This window comes from Chrysemys picta, chromosome 11, assembly GCF_011386835.1.
Source record: "Chrysemys picta bellii isolate R12L10 chromosome 11, ASM1138683v2, whole genome shotgun sequence".
Lineage (NCBI taxonomy): Eukaryota > Metazoa > Chordata > Testudines > Emydidae > Chrysemys > Chrysemys picta.
In genome coordinates, this window is record NC_088801.1 from 12,725,919 (window position 1) to 12,745,848 (window position 19,930).

Consider the following 19,930-nt stretch of genomic DNA (forward strand, 5'->3'; position numbering starts at 1 on the left):
GTCACCATGATTAATATTAGCAAAATGCTTGATAAACCACAGAGTCTGCTCGACTTTTTTAAAAGGACAGGATAGACTATAAATTCCTGATCCCACAGGCCCACTAATTCCTCATACGAGTAAGTTCTATGTCAGGTAGTGGGAGAACCAGTTTAGAGTTTATATCAATATTATTATTCTTCATTTGTACTGCATTCCTGCTTGGAGGCGTCGCCCTGTTGTGATAGGCACAGTACAAACATAACAAAAGAGACGGTCCTTGTCCTGACGGGTTTACAAACTATGTATAAGGTTACAGACAACAGGAAGCTACAACAAACAGACCGGGAGCACGGGATAGCAAGGAACTGATTAAACAGCATGAGTTTGAAGTGATTTTCTATAAAGCTATTACTAAAATACAGTAGACACTGCAAGTAACAGATTATCGTGGCTATTTAAAAAATCATAGGAATATTCTTTTTCCTTCCCCACATAGCAATCAAAATGTTACAGATCCGAAGAGAGTTGTGCATTTCCCAGCATGACGTGCACCACCGTGCTGTATTCAGAAAACTTGTCTATTTTCAGCACCCAGTGACAGATGTCTGTCTAAATCTGTCAGGGCAACATGATGCTCTTTCAAGAGAAGAGCACAAGCAGACCATCAGTGGATTTAGGAAACAGCAACTTCCTGTTTAGTCTAGGTGTGGTACATTCCTCATTTCAATAATCAACGGATTCATTTTTCAAGGGAAAAAAACAGACTTCCAGTGAAATGTTGTTTGTCTCTTGTGTTTTGGGGACAGCGGCAGTTATACAAAACATTCTATGCCTCCTCTCCAGGAATCATTCAACTGTGGTTTAAAACAGCTATCCTTGGACTCAGGAAACAGTGGAACAATGTCGCTGGTTTGTAAATAGCTGGAAGCAATCTTAGTCAACAGTTATAGTGCATCATAATGCCAGTGAATTATTTTCACAGCCATTCTTCAGGGAGGCACAGTACTGAACTGCCTCTCAATGGGATGGCTATTTACAGGAATAGGCATAATATCTTGGGTAATCACATGACTGCCACCTTGTTTAGTGGGGGACATATATTCAGATGCATGAGACAAGCCAGCCTATAATGTTCCAGTTCTACATTTAGAGTAGTGACGTTCTTGTTTCCCTTTAAAATGGGTCCCATCCAACCTCCATATAACTCATCCACTCATTTTGCTGCATGGAAAGAGAACCTACATACACTTCTGTGCCCAGCAGTTTCTACATTGGAAACGGTGAAAAGACCAGGAGGTGCAACATAGCTCTTTGTAATGACTGAGGAGGAAGCTAAGGGTGTTTCTTAAAGTGAGTTATCCATAGGGAACAAGGCTTTGGCATGCAGGCTCATGGAAGATACTTACAAATGGAGACAGGAGAGAGCTCCCTCATTGACCACAGTATTGAGCTCCGTGCTGTGCAGCTCCCAATTGTCTCAAACTGAGAGACTAAAAGGTCATTTCTTACTAATAGATCCCATTGAAATCTTTGCTGTTTTGTTTACTAGTCATTATTCTATTAATGTAATAATGAGGAGGAGAGGTGGGCCCAAGCCACAAAGTTTAGATCAAGATATACATTACCTGAGAGAGTTTGGGGATGTTAGATTCAGGGATACCAGAGATTGTCCCACCGCAAAACTGGGCTGTGACTTCCCCAAAGGTCGGACCTGGTCATTCAAGACTGGGGTTTTCAATCAGGCCCATCCACAGTTTAAAGCGAAAAAGATGTAAAAGTGTCCCAGATTAGTTGCTGGTTGGGATACAGTACTGGAGGGCAGGCTAGTCAGTGAACAGGCCAGTGGAATGGGACTTGACAGACATGGGCTCTATTTCCAGCTCTGCCACTGAACTGGTGTGTGACCTTGAGCAGGTCTCTTCACCTCTCTCTGCCTCTATTTTCCCTGGTCTTCAGGGCAGGAACTGTCTTTTATTATGTATATGAACAGTGTGTAGCACAATGGGATCCTGATCTCAGTTAGAGCTTTAGACATTACAGCAATACAAATATAATAAAGGTCTGAAGATTTTTATATTTTTAAATCTGTTTTTAGAACTGTTTAAAACCCCACAATCCAAAACCACTTGGCTGCTGGTCGAGATGCCAGAAGCACTTTATAGGCCCATCTCCCTTTGATCTTGTGGTAATTCCTGTGGTGCACAAGGGTGCAAAGGATTCCAGAGAGTATGACAGGAGATGACTAAACTGCTGATTGGGGTGAGCCAATATGAGAAAAGCCTGAGAACACAAATGTTGGTGGGGGCGGGGGGGGGGGGGGGAAAACAACCTTTTTTTCCCATTTACCTTTTTAACTTCATTTTTCTAGAGGAAGGTGCCAATGACTCTAATACAAGCATAGGAAAATCTAATAAAAACATAGATTCATAGATTCTAAGGCCAGAAGGAACCAATGTGATCATCTAGTAGGACTTCCTGTACAACACAGGGCAGAGAACTTCTCCAAAATAATTCCTGTTTAAACTGGAGCAAGCCTTTTAGAAAAACATCCATTCTTAATTTAAGAATTGCCAGTAATGGAAAATTCACCACAGCCCGTGGTAAATTTTTCCCTTGGTTAATCCCCTTACTGTTAAAAATGTACGCCTTATTTCCAGTCTGAATTTGTCTGGCTTCAACTTCTTGCCATTGGATCTTGTTATAACTTTGTCTGCTAGACTAAAGAGCCCATTATTAAATATTTGTTCCTCAGGTAGGTATTTACAGACTGTAACCGAGTCTCCAGTTAACCCAGTGTTTCCCAAACGGTGGGTCCTAACCCACCAGTGGGTTGCAGTAAATATCTAGGCAAGTCACCTGTCACTGACCCCCCATGTCACTTTCACACTGTGCATGCTCCAGGAGCGCTCCTGCCCACCAGAGACGCTTGGGGGAAAGGGTATTGACGCAGCTGCCCCTCCATCATGATGGAGGAGTGGTCGGGCCAAATATGAGTGAATGGTGTTGCGACCTGGCACGTTGCAGCTCTACTCAGGTTTGGCCCAGCCACCCCTTCATCATGACAGAGAGGCAGCTGGGCCAATCCTGAGTGGTGCTGAGACCCTGTGTGGTAGGTCGCAAGGCCTGGAGTGGGGAGCCGGGTTTCAGTTAGGCCTCTCAAACATGAAAGGATCTTTGACTGGCTAATTCTCTCCAGGACAGAGAGAGCCCGGAGGCTCTGTGTTTTCTGGTGTTTTGTTGTAGCCTGTCTTCCACTCTCACTTAAAGGAGGGATGACCTCAAACTACCGGGGAGCCGCAGGCATCAGAGCTCTCTATTCATAGGGGCTGGGAAAGTGAGAACAAGGGCGCTGGAGGGAACTGAGCAGAGGACTTGGGCTGGAGTGCCAGCACCGTGGAAAGCACGTAATTTTGTGTTTTTCTTTTTTAATTTGGTGTTAGAATAAAAATAAATAAAAAATGGTAGTTACACACGCATGCACAATATATAGGTAATGGTGGGTCCCCCCAAAAAGAAAAATGCAATGGGTGGGTCACCTTAGTAAAAAGTTTGGGAACCATTGCCTTGACCTTCTCTTTCCTAAACTACATAGATAGAATTCTTTCAGTCTAACACTATACAGCATGTTCTCCAATCCAACAAATTGCTAGAAGATCCAAACAACAGTCATGGTCTGAACAGAGTAAAGTGCTGAGCTATTCCAACAATTCAGTGGTTAGACATACAAAGGTATTGGTATGTGAGTTAAAAACCCAACAAATCCAAGATCCCCAAAGGTGACTGAGCAGAATATGGGGCAAAGTCCATTTTAGAGGCACCAAATTTATTTGCAAACCGCAACATAAGCTGCGTGCCTTGCATATTCTTAGCCTGCCAACAGTATTGGATCCTGCCACAGGAATAAGTAAGACACCACATGGAAAAACTCAAAGCCAGCTTTCACGCTCCGATCTGAGAAAGCTGCCCAAGAGACTATATACTTCCCACTCAGCCTTTAAATAGCAACCTTAGTCAAAAACAGCAGCGTAAAGACATTATTGCTAGCTAGTTTAGTTTAGCAAAGGAGTCCTGGCTCTACAGCTGAGCAAGATCAGGGAAGTTCTGCGTACTGGAGAAGACCCAGAATAGCATTAGCATAGCCTACAAATAAATAAAGTATGGTAATACTTTGCATTATAGGCTTAATGTGGTGCTGGTGATTGGAACATACATCATTAATGGAGAAAAGCCCGAACATGATTCTATGGTGTATAGACAGTGTATGCTAATGAAGGTGCTACCTTTTAGAACCAAGACCCCTCCACACACACTTTGGGGGGGGGGGGGGGGGCAGGAAAAGAACATGAGCTACAGTGTCCTGACCAGCTTCTCTGCAGTATTGCTAACCCCAAACGTTCAAAAATCATGAGTCAGGCTCACCAAAAATCATGAGGGTGGCTTTAAAATCATGAGATTGTGTAAAATAATAGATTTGGTGTTCTTTTCATTTACCTTTCACTTTTTGAGTCTTTAGGATGGACTGGAGTCAGATTTTGAAGCTTTTGCCACAGCCATGAGGGCACTTTTTTTTTTTTTTTAAGACTAAAGGCTCAAATCAGCACATCTCTACTTGACTCCAGGAGCTGGAGCTTTAAGGAAAACAATAATTATCATGAGTCTCATGACAAAACCATGAGAATTGGCAAGACTCTTGTGTTTGGACAATTGTATTCTTCCTGTTTAAAACTCCCACTTCAGTTTTGATTGGCTACTGTATTCATCTTCCCCGTTGCAGCTGGCAAGATCCCTGCGGCAGGATACTCGGGGGAATAAGTGATTCTCTTTGCGTTGTTTTGTTCTATTCAATAGCAGCTGTGTTCTGATCCAGAGGTAGCTGCATTTCAGTGGAGGATGCCAGGCCCCCAATTGTATATGATAGAGTTTGTGAAGTCCTGAGGGCTCCTTTAGGATGAAGATGCCATCGTACACATTGTAGTCAGTAGTCAGCTGAGTGGCATGAAGTCGTACCAATTTTTAAAAAATCATAAAGTTAACAACAATACACAGAGAGATTCATATGAGCTGCTTCTGCTTCTCCCTGCAAAGGGTCTTAACTAAAGAATTCCAGAATGAGAGCAAAGGTCTATAAGCAGAATGTTTCTGTGACAGGGTGAGAGTAGCCTAAGGCTGACTCAACACTCTGTGCATTGTGCAAGGTCCTCATTTGGCCCAGCTGAGGATAGAATTAGCAGGCTGATTCAAGCTCCTCAGCTAAGGACAATGAAAAGAGAGACAGGAAGAGATGAGAGAAGCCAGGCTCTCAGGGAGGTGAGATCTCTCACCCTGTGCCTAACTGAACCTCTCACACCAGGTGTGATTCACTGTTTGCAAGAACCGTATGTAGACATGTACAGAATAGAAGCAATTGCTGATTGCAGTCATAAAGGGGACAGAGCATTTCAAAGACAAAAGGCTGTGCAGGAGAGGAAGTCAAAATGGCTTCTGCTAACCCTCTAGACTAATAAGGGAAAGGCTCAGCTAATCAAAGATGCAAAACCAACAATAGATGGCCAATCAAAACCAACCCAACTCAACCAACCCAGACCTCTGATTCCCCAGGGATCTTGGAGAAAGTCCCAATTTGGAGAGTACAGTTCGTTCTACCCTCTTTGCCAGTGCCAATGAAAGCCCAGTTCTTATAGACAACACACATTCTATTCATTATCACAGTGTGAGTTTCTTTCTAGATCTCATTTTTTAAACAAACCTAGAAGCAGAGATGGCATGATATTTACCAGAGGTCATTTTTCCCAGCTAAAACAATGGTTTATACTGCCCCCGGAAAAACTACGGTACTTAGTCCCAGTTTAAGACAGCTTCTATTTTAAAAACGGTTTTGTTAATACACACCACCTTACACTTAGTTTTAGTTACATATTCAAATTGTGGTTACATACGACAGTTACATATTCAAATTACATACGACAGTAGATTCAGAGATTAATTTAGGGCAGTCCAAACAAAAAGTAAAACTGCGGAATACTAATATATGTAATTATAATACTGAATGTCTGTATACATTTTGGTTTGGTATTTTCTCAAGGAAGTTATATATGTCATGACTCATATCTCGGTTTTCATAATTATATAAGTGAAAGTCGAAAACGTTCGATGATATAAAAAGGACAATAATGCAGAGTTGTAGGCTTGAAGCATTAAGCAATAAGAGGCATGCTTAATGGCCCTATCAGTCCAGGGCCACTTGGCCATGCAGCATTCTGTAGCAAGAGACCAATTTTGAGGTAGTTGACAGACCGAGTTAATGCCTCAGTTCTGAATGACTACACCTCTACCTCGATATAACGCTGTCCTCGGGAGCCAAAAAATCTTGCCACATTATAGGTGAAACTGTGTTATATTGAACTTGCTTTGATCCACCAGAGTGCGCAGCCCCGCCCCCCGGAGCACTGCTTTACCGCATTATATCCAAATTTGTGTTATATCGGGTGGCATTATATTGAGGTAGCGGTGTATATCCAAAGTTTGAAAAGATTCATTCTATGCTTGCTGAACAGTGATGCAATTATTTTTTCCAGTTTAAACTGGGTTTAAGCCGGTATTTACCTGCACCCTGTCCTAAACTAGTTTTTCCTGGGAAATTGTCAATCCTGTGTAGAAGGAAGAGCACAAATCTCAACATGGAAAGAACACATGGCAATTTGCAAGTACCAGCCTACGAAGCATGCTGGGGTGATCTAAAATCATTTCTCAGCCAATCAATCACAGGAGATTCAGTAGATGGTAACAGCTTTTGAATGAGAAGAAGTGCAGAGAGGGATGCACACTCACCTGAACAGAGGACACCCTTGTATCTGGCACAGGAGAAGTCATTGCACTCACAGAACAACCCGTAGATCCTTCCAAACTCACTCTTGTAGCAGATGCACTGGTTGCAGCTGCATTCCCCCCTGCCACTGCAGACAGGTTTGCCTTCAGCCTCCCGGCACATGTTCTGATACATGTTCCCGCTCTCTCCCTCTTCACATTCACACTTGGATCCCAAATAGCCTGAGTCACATTCACATAATCCACATGTGTAAGTCCCATTCCCACTGCACTTGCTGCTGTTCCGTTCCATCTGCTTCGTACATCCACAAGTGCAGTTGTAAGCAACCTCCACCTCCAGAGTGTCCCGGAACCCAGCTGGCTTTATGGTGAAAGTGTGCGAGGTGTTCTCGGCAGGGCAGCTCCGAGCTTCGACAGACACCTCAAAGGAAACCTAAAGAGGAATATTGAGACATTTAACAAAATAAATAAATAAATAAATAAAAGAATGAATGGGGAGCTTAAATTGTAGCTTTTGAAACATCAAACAGCAGCATGGTCCAGTGGGAGGGGTAGTGGCTTGAAATACTTGAGACCTGGGGTCCCAGCTCTGCCGTGCAACCTTGGGCAAATCACCTCTCCACTGTTTCCCTTTCCAACTCTTTGGTGCTCTTGTCTAGTTAGACTGTACACTTTTCAAGGCAGGGACTGTCTTTTCCCATGTGTATGTACACTGCCTAGTGCAGAGGGGCCCTGGTGTTAATTGAGGCCTCTAGATGCTATTGTAATACAAATAATTAACAAATAAAGAGACTAAGTATTTCATGGGTTCTAGAATTCAAAAAACTTTTCAGAACTTAAAAGCAAGATTCTACTTGAAATAAGGACAACCTGGGGAATTACAGACCAGTCAGCTTAACTTCAGTACCATGAAAGATAATGGTGTAAATAATTAAGCAATCAATTTGCAAACATCTAGACGATAAGAAGATGATGAGTAACAGTCAGCAGGAATTTGTCAAGAACAAATTGTGTCAAACCAACCTAATACTAATAGCTTTCTTTGACAGGGTAACAAGTCTTGTGAATGGGGTGGGGGGGAAGTGGTTGATGTGGTATATCTTGACTTTAGTAAGGCTTTTGATATGGTCTCGCATGATCTCATAAACAAATTTGGGAAATACAACCTAGATGGAGCTACTATAAGGTGGGTGCATAACTGGTTGGAAAACCATTCCCAGAGAGTAGTTATCAGTGGTTCACAGTCAAGCCGGAAGGGCATATGAGGTGGGGTCCTGCAGCAATCAGTTCTGGATCCAATTCTGTTCAATATTTTCATCAATGATTTAGATAATGGCATACAGAGTACACTTATAAAGTTTGCGGACGATACCAAGCTTGGAGGGGTTGCAAGTGCTTTGGAGAATAGGATTAAAATTCAAAATGATCTGGACAAACTGGAGAAATGGTCTGAAGTAAATAGGATGAAATTCAATAAGGACAAATGCAAAGTACTGTATTTAGGACGGAACAATCAGTTGTACACATACAACATGGGAAATGACTGCCTAGGAAGGAATACCGTGCAAAGGGATCTGGGGGTCATAGTGGATCACAAGCTAAATATGAGTCAACAGTGTAACACTGCTGCAAAAAAAAAAGCGAACATCCTTCTGGGATGTATTAGCAGGAGTGTTGTAAGCAAGACACGAGAAGTAATTCTTCCGCTCTACTCCGTGCTGATTACTCCTCAGCTGGAGTACTGTGTCCAGTTCTGGGCACCACATTTCAGGAAAGATGTGGACAAATTAGAGAAAGTCCAGAGAAGAGCAACAAAAATGATTAACGGTCTAGAAAACATGACCTATGAGGGAAGATTGAAAAAATTGGGTTTGTTTAGTGTGGAAAAGAGAAAACTGAGAGGGGACATGATAACAGTTTTCAAGAACATAAAAGTTCGTTACAAGGAGGAGGGAGAAAAATTGTTCTCCTTAACCTCTGAGGATAGGACAAGAAGCAATGGGCTTAACTTGCAGAAAGGACAGTTTAGGTTGGACATTAGGAAAAACTTCCTAACTGTCAGGTTAAGCACTGGAATAAATTGCCTAGGGGAGGTTGTGGAATCTCTGTCATTAGAGATTTTTAAGAGCAGGATACACAAATGCCTGTCAGAGATGGTCTAGATATGATCATACTTAGTCCTGCCGTGAGTGCAGGGGACTGGACTAAATGACCTCTTAAGTTCCCTTCCAGTCCTACAGTTCTATGATTCTATCGGAAGACAGAGGATAAAAATTGGCTTTGAATGGTCCTGTTTATCGTCTGAGTGATTCTGTGTCCAATGTGCTCAAAAGAGGGTTTGTTTTGTTTTTCTAATTTCCAGCCCTGAAACATAATATAGGACAGGGGTAGGCAACCTATCTCATGCGTGCCACAGGCAGCGTGTGAGCTGATTTTCAGTGGCACTCACACTGCCCAGGTTTTGGCCACCGGTCCGGGGGGCTCTGCATTTTAATTTAATTTTAAATGAAGCTTCTTAAACATTTTGAAAACCTTATTTACTTTACATACAACAATAGTTTAGTTATATCTTATAGACTTATAGAAAGAGACCTTCTAAAAACGTTAAAATGTATGACTGGCACGTGAAACCTTAAATTAGAGTGAATAAATGAAGACTTGGCACACCACTTCTGAAAGGTTGATGACCCCTGATATAGGATCTGAAAGTCCAGCTGGGATCTTTCTGGCTTGTTCATCTAACCAGTTTTAAGATGGATCTTTATAAATGTATGAATGGGATTATATGACAGGATTGCCTTCCACAGCAGGGGTCTGAACTCAATGACCTAGGAGGTCCCTTCCAGTCCTATGTTCTCATGTTCTTCATCATCACCAGTAATAAAGATACCACTCTTACACCTATTCAATCCCACTGCCTTCACTGTGGCCTCGCAGGTGTAACACATGGCAGAATCTGGCCCTGCAGTGGGATCCTAGTTAACAATTCTTTTGCTGGAGCATGAGCCAGAACAGACTCAAGCTCTCACTCTCTCATGGTATTGTAGGGTGAACACAGCTAATAGGGGCACAAACCTATTTTTGTCCTGAAGTAAACGGTTCTGAATTCACACAGGGGCCAGATTTGTTGAGCAAGAAGGTGCAGTTTGTAGATAGTTCCTTTGTCAGGCAGATCTGCACTTTGGGTTTCATTCCAGTGGAGGTAGAAAAGATGTTTGTTTTTATGCCTTTGAAACAGTATTGCAGGTTTCAGTTTTAAAGAGTTTAGTGAGAACACCTGGAGCTGAGAATTGTGATATTGCCAAAGTCCTCTGGGTTCTTGCATCCTGAAATACCATAAACGTCATTCTAGCTTGGTGAGGGAGGTTAAACATATCGTATGATCCAGGTGAAAAGAGCACAGGGATAAAACAGAAATTTAATCTTAGCAAGCTGCACAATATAGATCCCCACAGTAATGTCTATTTTTATTTTAAAAACTCTCCACATGTTTGGGGGACGACAAATAGCTACACCACATTAGCATGTATTGCATTGCCAAAAAAATAAGCTAAAGCCTAACTGTGGAGTGTTTCAGTCTCTTGATAAGTATACAGGTGTCCCTGGGAAGCAACATGCGGTTTAAATATCTTGTTTGCATTACTGTTTGTAACAACGCAATTTTAAATCTGAACTGAAGCCAGCTCTTACTTCACCTGTTTATCCTGCATTTAGATACAAGAAACGTCACCCACTAACCAAAATGTTTATTTTTTGTGGACAGTTCCTTCTAAAAGAAGCCACAAGTATAAGAGAGAAGATTTGCAATAATATTAAAGTCACCAGCAGTTAGTGGTAATTTTCTTCATTATTGCTCACTCTGGTTTCTGTGAAGTGGGAAGGAGTTTTAACTGGAGCAGCCATTCTATTCTATTTAAAGAATCAATATAACAATCTGACAAAGATTAACAAATATTCAGGAATCCAGGGTTGGAGTCAAAACTGCACAGATTCATAATTAATTTGTATTTATAATGTCCACAACTGCATATGGAAATTGGGTATAACAGGTCAGTTGTGAACACAAATTCCTGATTTGCACATGGAAACATGATAGCTGTATATGCAAATTTAGCCAGCATCATATGGCCCAAACTCCTGAGGTTTTGAGAAATCGGTCCTACAATTTTATCAAAGTCTCCACAATGTTATTGGTATTTAGATGTATACTTCTATTATAATTTGTTTCTCTCTCTCTCTCTAATTATATATGTAGCACCTCAGCATCCCGATTCATTCTGTGATGCTGCAGTCAATGCGAGGTATTTTCTCCTTGAGAACCAAGAAAACCGTACAGCCAATGACTTGGATTATGAAGATTGAAGAAGTCTTGCCCTTTTATAGGCTGCAGGGAGCTGCTATTGTTACTAACAAACACAGAGTGCTGCTTCACATCTCGCAGTCCAGATGGATGCAAGCAGGTGAGGAAAAAATACTTTGAGATCTTTGCATGGAAGGCATTATGTTAGTACAAAGTATTTTCAATCCAGGCCTCTGAATAAACCCTTCTCTTATCTACTACAGTCTCTTGGGTTTATTTTGAAGGCACAAAACAAAAACAGAGGGGAAAAAAAGGTCCTTCTCCTTTAAAGAGTCACCTTGAGTTCTCGCTGCTATTGGAATACATCTGCTCTGTTCTTATTTGCCAAACGGCAGCATGCAAAATGGAATTTCAGCACCCAGTTCCACCTAATGGAAACAGCAGCAATACTGTCCCTTCTTTGGAAAAAGGGGATCGGGGGTGGTTTCCAAGACCTGTAATGATTACAGAGAATAGAAAAAATGCTAAATTACAGAGGAAATCAGATCAAAGAAACTGAGCTAAAGGGATCAGTGAAAAGCCAGCAGGATTACATGGATTGACACCAGTGCTTCTAGGATTAAACCATAGCAGATTAGGACCCCAATACCAGCGTTATCCTCTTTTAAGAAAGTTTCCCTACAGCTTTAAGAACCAGATCCTGCTGCCTTTGAAGTCAATGGGAATTTTACCATTGACTTTAACTGGGGCAGGATGTAGCCCCAAACATGAATTGAGGGAAATTCCACTGCTACAAAGACAGTTGTTCCCTTTCAAGTTTTCTGCAGAGAGGCAAACTTTACAGCACTGGGTCATTGAGAGAAGGCAGAGAAGCATGAAAATTAAAGGCAGCAGAGACCTACCAGCTTATATCCAATCCCCCCACTGCCAGCACAGAATTGTGCTTTACAGCAGACCCATTAGTGCTCTGTTCACGTCAGGGGGGCTTCTCATTACTAATCTGCCTGACTCTCTGTCCGGGGTAGGAAATGCTCATGCTGTGCTGCTTGCCATTTGTAGCTTATCCCCAAAATTATGAGGCTTTCTCCTAGTTTCTCTCTCACTTCCTGGGCCAGCAAGGGCTAGCATCTCTGCAGAGAGGTTGTGCACTCAATCCGCGGGGAAGAGAGACCATGTCCACAACCTATGGCTGATACATGGAGCAATCCTGACCATCTCCCCAGAGAGTCACACTCCGCTGGAAACAGACAGCTATTCACTACTTCTACACCACTAGACTGCTTACAGGAATTAGCCAGTGCATTGCATTAAGATTGCCAACCCCTGTGCCAAGACAGAGCAACCTTAGTAGTGGCACCATAAAACAGACCCTGGCACACTATAAACATATACAAATGTATGCCTCAGAGGGTTTTCCTGCCTTTAAGAGTTTACAAGATAAATCCAAAACAAGACACAGGGCAGCAGTTCAAGAAAGGGAGGGTATGAAGATTATTGAGGAGGAGGAGGAAGAGGAGGAAGGATTGCTTGAAGGAGTGGGCTTTATGGAGGGTTTCAAGGAGATGACAGAGGGCAGTTGTTGGATGCAGACAAGGAGAGAGTTCTGTGGCAAGGGACAACAGGAGATAAAAGAAACAGTAAAACAGGAGCAGTGGGAAGACAGAAGGCCACAGTGTGTAGCTGGAGGGTATCAGGAGGTGGAGGGATGAACAGAGGAAAACTTGATGATTCAGAAGACCCCTTCCTGCCTCCCAACTGTACTTTGCTGTGAAGTATGTCACTTTCAGACCCAAATGGACGCCCTTGCACAGAAGCCTGGTGTTACCATTCTAACATGCTGTTCTAAAAGCAGGTGCCAGAAAATCCTGTAAATGGCAAAGAAAGGAATCCCACACACCACTGAAAGCTGCGTCCCCTAATGTTTGGAACTCTGTCACTCACTAAGTCTCAGCAAGTTGAGTGTTATTACTTTCCTTTTACCTTCCTGCACTTATCCAACAAGTCATAACCCATAATGCAAAATGCTTTCTGCAGAGTACTCTGGGGAGGAGATGGCAGCTGAAGGGACCTTAATGTATGTGACAAACCAAAGTGAGCGTGATCAAGCGTAGTATCAGATGATACACTGGGAGCTCTATCCTTAGCTCTATCTTTGCTAGAGCATGGATTAGATTATCTGATTATCCCATCTCTAACTACCACAGTCCGAATAGTTGTCTTCCTGGGTAGCTCCCTACCCAGGAAGACAAGACTATTGATCAGTTTTTCATTTCCCCAGAAAGCCACTGGATTTGAAAAGGCCCATGTCTCAAGATGCTTAAAATGCCTCAAGAGGTCTTTCCAGGGGTCCTCTTTTGCCTTTCCCAGACTCAATAATGTGCCAACTGTCATGGGCTGGGTGGCAGCAGCTCCATGCCAACTTCTTTAGCTGGCTAACACAAAAGGGAATGGCTGGAGATTGGTACAAAGATGGTATGTGACCTTTTCACAAAAATAATTGGCAAAACAAAAAAACAACTCCAACAAATGGAACAACTTGTTTCTGCCCTTTGCTATGTTTTGACAGTGTTGGGTCTCATATGCAGCTTCAAATTAAAGAGGGAATATTCTCTGTACCTCCCCATTCCTCACTACCCCGTTCTTACAACAGAAATGCCAGCCCCAGTCCGAGTTTGACTACACAGATTTTAGTCACAATGGGCTAAATCCATCTCAGTGTAACTCAGCTGATATTGGTGGAGTTGAATCAGAGATTAATTTTGTCCATTGATTAAAAAAACAGGTAAATAAGCTAGAAATGCTAAAACCATCCTTTTCATTAACAGTCCAAGTCCCCAAGATTCTTATTTTTTGTAACATCATTCCTGTTTCAAAGCATTTTAACATTCCAAGCACTGATTTACTCTTAACCTCAGGAAAAATCTGTAATTCTTCTAAAATAAGGAAAATAGAGTAATGGCATTCAGCTACTCCATGCATCAGTGCAACAAACATATCACTGAGACCAAGATTTTCTGCTAGTGTAAGCTGGCCTGGCTCCATTGCCTTCAATGGCTCCATGATGATTTATACCCACTGACAATCTGGCTGTCTGAAGTTCAGCCTTCTGTTTTGCATGCAAGATAGAAATAGACTAATATAGAGTAGCGAGTCCAAGACAACACATGTCTTAAGGGCTGTTTATCCCTTGAAATTTGTGTAGCACGGTACTGAGTCTATCATGTCCAAACAGTATCACAGAATCACAGAAGATTAGAGTTAGAAGAGACCTCAGGAGGTCATCTAGCCCAACCCCCTGCTCAAAGCAGGACCAACCCCAACTAAATCATCCCAGCCAGGGCTTGGTAAAGCCAGGCCTTAACCTCTAAGGATGGAGATTCCACCACCTCCCTAGGTAACCCATTCCAGTGCTTCACCACCCTCCTAGTGAAATAGTGTTTCCTAATATCCCACCTAATATCCCACCTAATATCCCCCACTGCAACTTGAGACCATTGCTCCTTCTTCTGTCAAGTCATTCTTGGAAAGAATCCAAGAACAATCTCTCGCTACCAGAGGACAATCATTTCCTCAGGAGATGCCATGCTGCAGGCCTTACTGTCCACCCAGGGGATTCTCAATAGGAAAGAAAAAGACCAAAGACCCAACCACTAAATCCTCCTAGGAGAACTGAAAGCTGAAAACAAAACCATCTTCCTGATCTTATCCTGATTTTGGCCCAAAAGTTTAATCCTTTGTCTTTTCTAGTAATTTATCATGTTGCAACATTTCCCTAAATGTCCTGAAAATATTGACATAGTTGATCAACTCATTTATCTTACAAACGTGCAACTTTAAGACAAGCAGAGCTAAACTTTCCTATTTATTAATTAGCGCACAACAGATTCCAATATGGGATAATGTTAGCATTTAGGGGCAAGCTGTGTTTTTACCCTACAGTGTCATCTTGAGTTATATCTCAGATTCACCAAATGACATAAAAGTGCCATCCACGCATGAGTAGCTTTTTGTACGCTTCTCACTTTTTGAAATACTGCAGAAGGTCATTGAAACGGAATACTGGTAGGTGAGTGCGTTTTGGGAGAGACAGAAGACTAAGGATCTCAGATATGATCGCAATAAAATTTGTAATACCTAAGAGATAGAGAGATTTGAGGAAATAAAAGGTAAGAAGATGACACAGATGCCTGGGATCAGAGTCTAATCCTGCCTTTCACAGTCCATAAAATGCTCAAGAAAACTCCATGCATGTGATGGAAAACAAGATGCCTGTTTTCCCCCATTCCAAGGTTAGAGCTGACCTTGAATTGATTTACTTCTCACAAAGCCACCATCTCTTAGCACTTTTGTGGTACTGTCATCAGAGGATTTCAACATTAACTAGGCCTTAATATGTTGCCCAAAGGAGGAAGGCAAGTATTATTATCTACTTAATAGAGGGCAACATTAGGCAAAGAAGAGTGAAGTGACTCCCACAAGATCACAGAGTATCCCAACAACCCATCTAATGGAGATGCAAAAATCAAACTTACTGTGTCTCCGATTTGGAGATCTGCACACTTCCTGAGTCCAGGATACAACAAACCGTCTTGGCACGTAGCTGTGAAGGTCAGGCTGACATCCTCAGGATTGTCCCAAACGGTCAGTTCTACTTTAGACCGAATACTCTAGAAATCAACAGAAAAGAAACCCATCAGATTACTAAAATCAGCAGGAATCTTTCTTGTGCATGTGGTTCTTCTTAGTCTATTGAGGTTCTTATACTGTGCTCAGTGTGGCTGGGCATCTATATATATAATTTTTTTTAAAGAAAACCACGCGTGCAGACACCTGTGTAAGTAGCATTATATCAGCTCAGTGTGCTTTTGACCAGCACAGCTAGAATTGTGGGCAGCTATCCATTCACACACATGCACCCACTCCTTCACAGAAAGGCTAGTCATCGTCAAACAGTCACAAAGGTATTTTCTCCATTGGAAAGTAAAGGACTAATAAAACATGGCTCGTATCCCAAAGTTGGAGGTTTTATGGTGGATCAAGGACAGTACTGTGCATGTGTCCATAATGCTGCATATTCAAATCACAGACTAATATACTTGAGGATTGTTTGTGCACAATGTGACTGGAAAGCAGAGATGTGTAACTAGATCTTAAAACAGATATTTCTTTGCCAGGAAGAAAAACTGGTCTAGAGTATGAATGGGCTCTGTTATCTACCTCTGAGGAGAAGGTCAGCATCTGCCTGAACATTCATAATTCTCCTGTATAAAATTACTGTTATGAAAATACAGGGCCTGATTCTTCACTCTCTTGCACCCTGAGACGTCATTTACATCTGTGGAAAGGGTGTGGAAAACTTTACCAAGTCAGAATTATCATGCCAGCAATTGTACTGTATTAGCTCACTGATTAACAATGCCTGTCAGAAAACCAACAGTTTTCCAGAGAAAATATTTCTCAGAGGGAAGGGGGGTGAAACAGACAAGCTTTGAAATTTTTCTGTTGAAAGTTGTCAGGTTTTCTATGGGAATTTTTGTTGAGAACTAAAAAGAAAATTTTCATTTTGTTTCATTTCAGAACATTTCAGACTGAAGAACTGCGTTTCTTTTCCATTTTCAGTTTTGAGGGGTTGGCGGAGGGCTCCTCATCCCTCTCTTATACTTTTCTTCCTGCCCTTTCTCCCCCTTTTAAGTCAAACTGAAACCAAACTGTTCATTTCATTTTTAAATACTAATTTGAAACCAAGTTTCTTGTTTGTTTCTGATCAGAAAAAATCTAAATAAAAATTTTTTGTCAAGGAGGTATATTTTGGTGGATACATTTTTTTTTTTGGATCAGCTCTACTAATGCTCTGGTAGGTTCTCCAACCCAGTCTGGCTTAACACCATGTCCAATCAGTCTGCTAATGAACCCAGTGTTCACACTGAAAGGCAATGCTAGCAAAAGGCTAATACTTTGGAAAACATCAGGGAAAAAACTGGTTTAGACCATGCAAATCTAAACAACCCAAGACAAAAAACCCTCACTTCCCATATCTATGTTGTAATACAGGAAACTATTTCCTGTCTGGAGTCTGGATTGTGCTGTCAGGTTCATGGGTTCACATTACAGCCCCTGCAGAGGTTCTACTACTTGGAGTCTGAACACAATATGTTTCTATAAAGTTCAAATGCACTCCCCCCACATCTGCCAACCCACTCCCCCTAAAACTAATCTCACAAAAATTAACATTGACCTGTCAGAATAATGTGCTCTCTCTTCCTGGTCTGGGCAAATTTCAGCAGCCAGCTGTATCCTAGAAAGGAGACTTAACTGTCAGTAATGTAAATACACTGAGTTATCACTTGATCAAGACTGAGTCTATTTAATGAGCTGGAGAAAAGCTGTCTTGGCATTTTTCTATCAGCACTTGGAATACTCCAGCCAGCATCCTTTACTAACTATCATTTAACCACTTGGTGCTATCTTACGTACCCAAAAAGCCAGGAAAAGCATACGCTCTATGGTGCCCCCATAGCTACTAGACTCTGATCGTCTCTGAGGATATGTCTACACACTGAGGAGAAAAAAAGTCTGTTCTTAGATTAGCTAACTTGGGTTAGAAGAGCAGTGAAGATATGGCAAGTCTGTTTTTAACTTGGGTTAGCAGTTCCAGTTAAAGCCTATAAAGGAGCTTGGAGCTCCTAACTCAAGCTACTAACCCCAGTTAAATGCAGAGTTGCCTTGTCTGCACGGCTATTTTAACCCAAGTTAGCTAATGTGTTAGCTAAATCGAGTTAAGAACACACCTTTTATTTGCAGTGGAGACATACCCGTAAGGGTCTGGTGGGAACTCTCAACAGTGTATTCATTTAAAACCAGACTGAACAGAGCATTGAAGTGCAGACTGGGGAGAACAACCCCGCGCTGCTCACAAGATAGCTTAGGGGGTCTTTTCTCTTATTTCTAGGATTCTATGAGATCCTTCATCCATCCCCCCTTTTACTATGTATCGTTGTACTGGGGAAACCTCATGGGATATAACTGAGAACTTTTTCAAAGGAAAGTCTTCATCAGACAGGAGAGACTGCAAAACAAAGGTTTCTAAGAGATTGCCACGTGAAAACCATCAGGGCTAACAGTAGAAGCATGTTTGAGATACAGCTAGACTTTACCATGATGTTTAGGAAAGTAACTCTAAAAATAGCGCCTTGTTGCTGCTACTATTGGGTCACATTCTATCATGTGTATAATTTCTATTGATGTTCATGCGGCATAAACAAGGCTAGAACCTAACACTGTCGATTTTTCCAAGCATGTATCTGTTCAGCTTACTGACAAAGGCATGTTGTTGTTTTTTAAATCAGCAACGCTACATAACTGCTATGGCTATAGAAGAGCCAGCCAAGTTCTATTACACCTCATGCTTCATCAAGGTAACAGACAGATGTGATGGCTGGTGGTGACGTGCAAGGCAGAAAGAACACAGCTGGATTGTGAGACGCCAGATTGAGAGTAGGAAAAGCAGAGCAAGAGGTGGAGGGAATCCAGTTGTGGGAATCCAGTGAGAAATTTTGATATGGAAAATAAACAGGGAAGCACCAGAGAGGGAGAGAGAATTGAGGGAAATCTCACTAATTTTCCTTCTTCCTAGCCATGGCTGACTTTCCGTCAGTTAGGACAGAAGTGCAAGATGCTGGCTTCCCTGGTCTTCCTACTTGAAAGAACTTTGCCTACGCAGGTTTCTCACCTATATTCAGTTCCCAAAGATGTCAACCCCCTCTTGGTTGAAGGACTTATCTTTCTCAGCTTGCAAGAGCTCTGTTCCCTTGTGTCTGTCTAGTGATAGATGTCAAAATGGCCTTCTGTCTCTGCTTATATCTTCCAAAGTTCAATGACCTTGTTTCAAGAGGCAGGATGACCTCATGTTGTTTTTCCCTTCCTGTGGGTTTCCCATCCCCCTGTACGCACATGGGGCTTCCATGGTTTTGATTCTAGGAAGCTTAATTTACATAGGAGACAGGTGTGATGTTCCCTCCTGTCTGGGAGAGACCCATTTCCCCCTTTGTTTGGGCACAGACCGACAAGCCTAACATCCATGAGTGTCCATAATTACTTTGATCTACAACCTATCCTGAAGGACGATCCCTCACTCTCACAGACCTCGGGAGACAGGCCAGTCCCCGCTCACAGACAGCCCCCCAACCTGAAGCAAATACTCACCAGCAACTACACACCACACATCAAAAATACTAACCCGGGAACCAAACCCTGCAACAAACCCCAGTGCCAACTCTGTCCGCATATCTATTCAAGGGACACTATGATAGGACCTAACCATATCAGCCACACCATCAGGGGCTCATTCACCTGCATTCATCTACCAATGTGATATATGCCATCATGTGCCAGCCACCAAACTAGACAGTCTCTATGCCAAAGAATAAATGGACACAAATCTGACATCAGGAATTATAACATTCAAAAACCAGTAGGAGAACACTTCAATCTCCCTGGTCACTCAATAACAGACTTAAAAGTGGCAATTCTTCAACAAAAAAACTTCTAAAACAGACTCCAATGTGAAACTGCAGAACTGGAATTAATTTGCAAACTGGACATCATCAAATTAGGCCTGAATAAAGACTGGGAGTGGATGGGTCATTACAAAAACTAATTTCCCCATACTAATTTCCCCCTATTGTTACTCACACCTTCTTGTCAACTGTTTGAAATGGGCCACCCTCATTACCATTACAAAAGTGATTTTTCCTCCCTTGGTATTCTACTGTTAATTGAATTGTCTCGTTAGACTGACCCCCCCACTTGGTAAGGCAACTTCCA

General features: G+C 42.1%; 1 protein-coding gene across 1 annotated transcript in view; it reads right to left on the bottom strand.

Moving 5' to 3' along the window:
- Positions 1–19,930, bottom strand: part of ITGB5 (integrin subunit beta 5) — a 113,148-nt gene that overhangs the window by 36,470 nt on the left and 56,748 nt on the right. Inside the window, exons 9-10 of the mRNA XM_005279823.5 lie at positions 15,640–15,774; positions 6,811–7,240 (exon numbers count right to left, since the gene is read on the bottom strand). Of these exons, the coding sequence (XP_005279880.2) occupies positions 6,811–7,240; positions 15,640–15,774 (565 nt within the window). The remainder of the gene's footprint in view (positions 1–6,810; positions 7,241–15,639; positions 15,775–19,930) is intronic.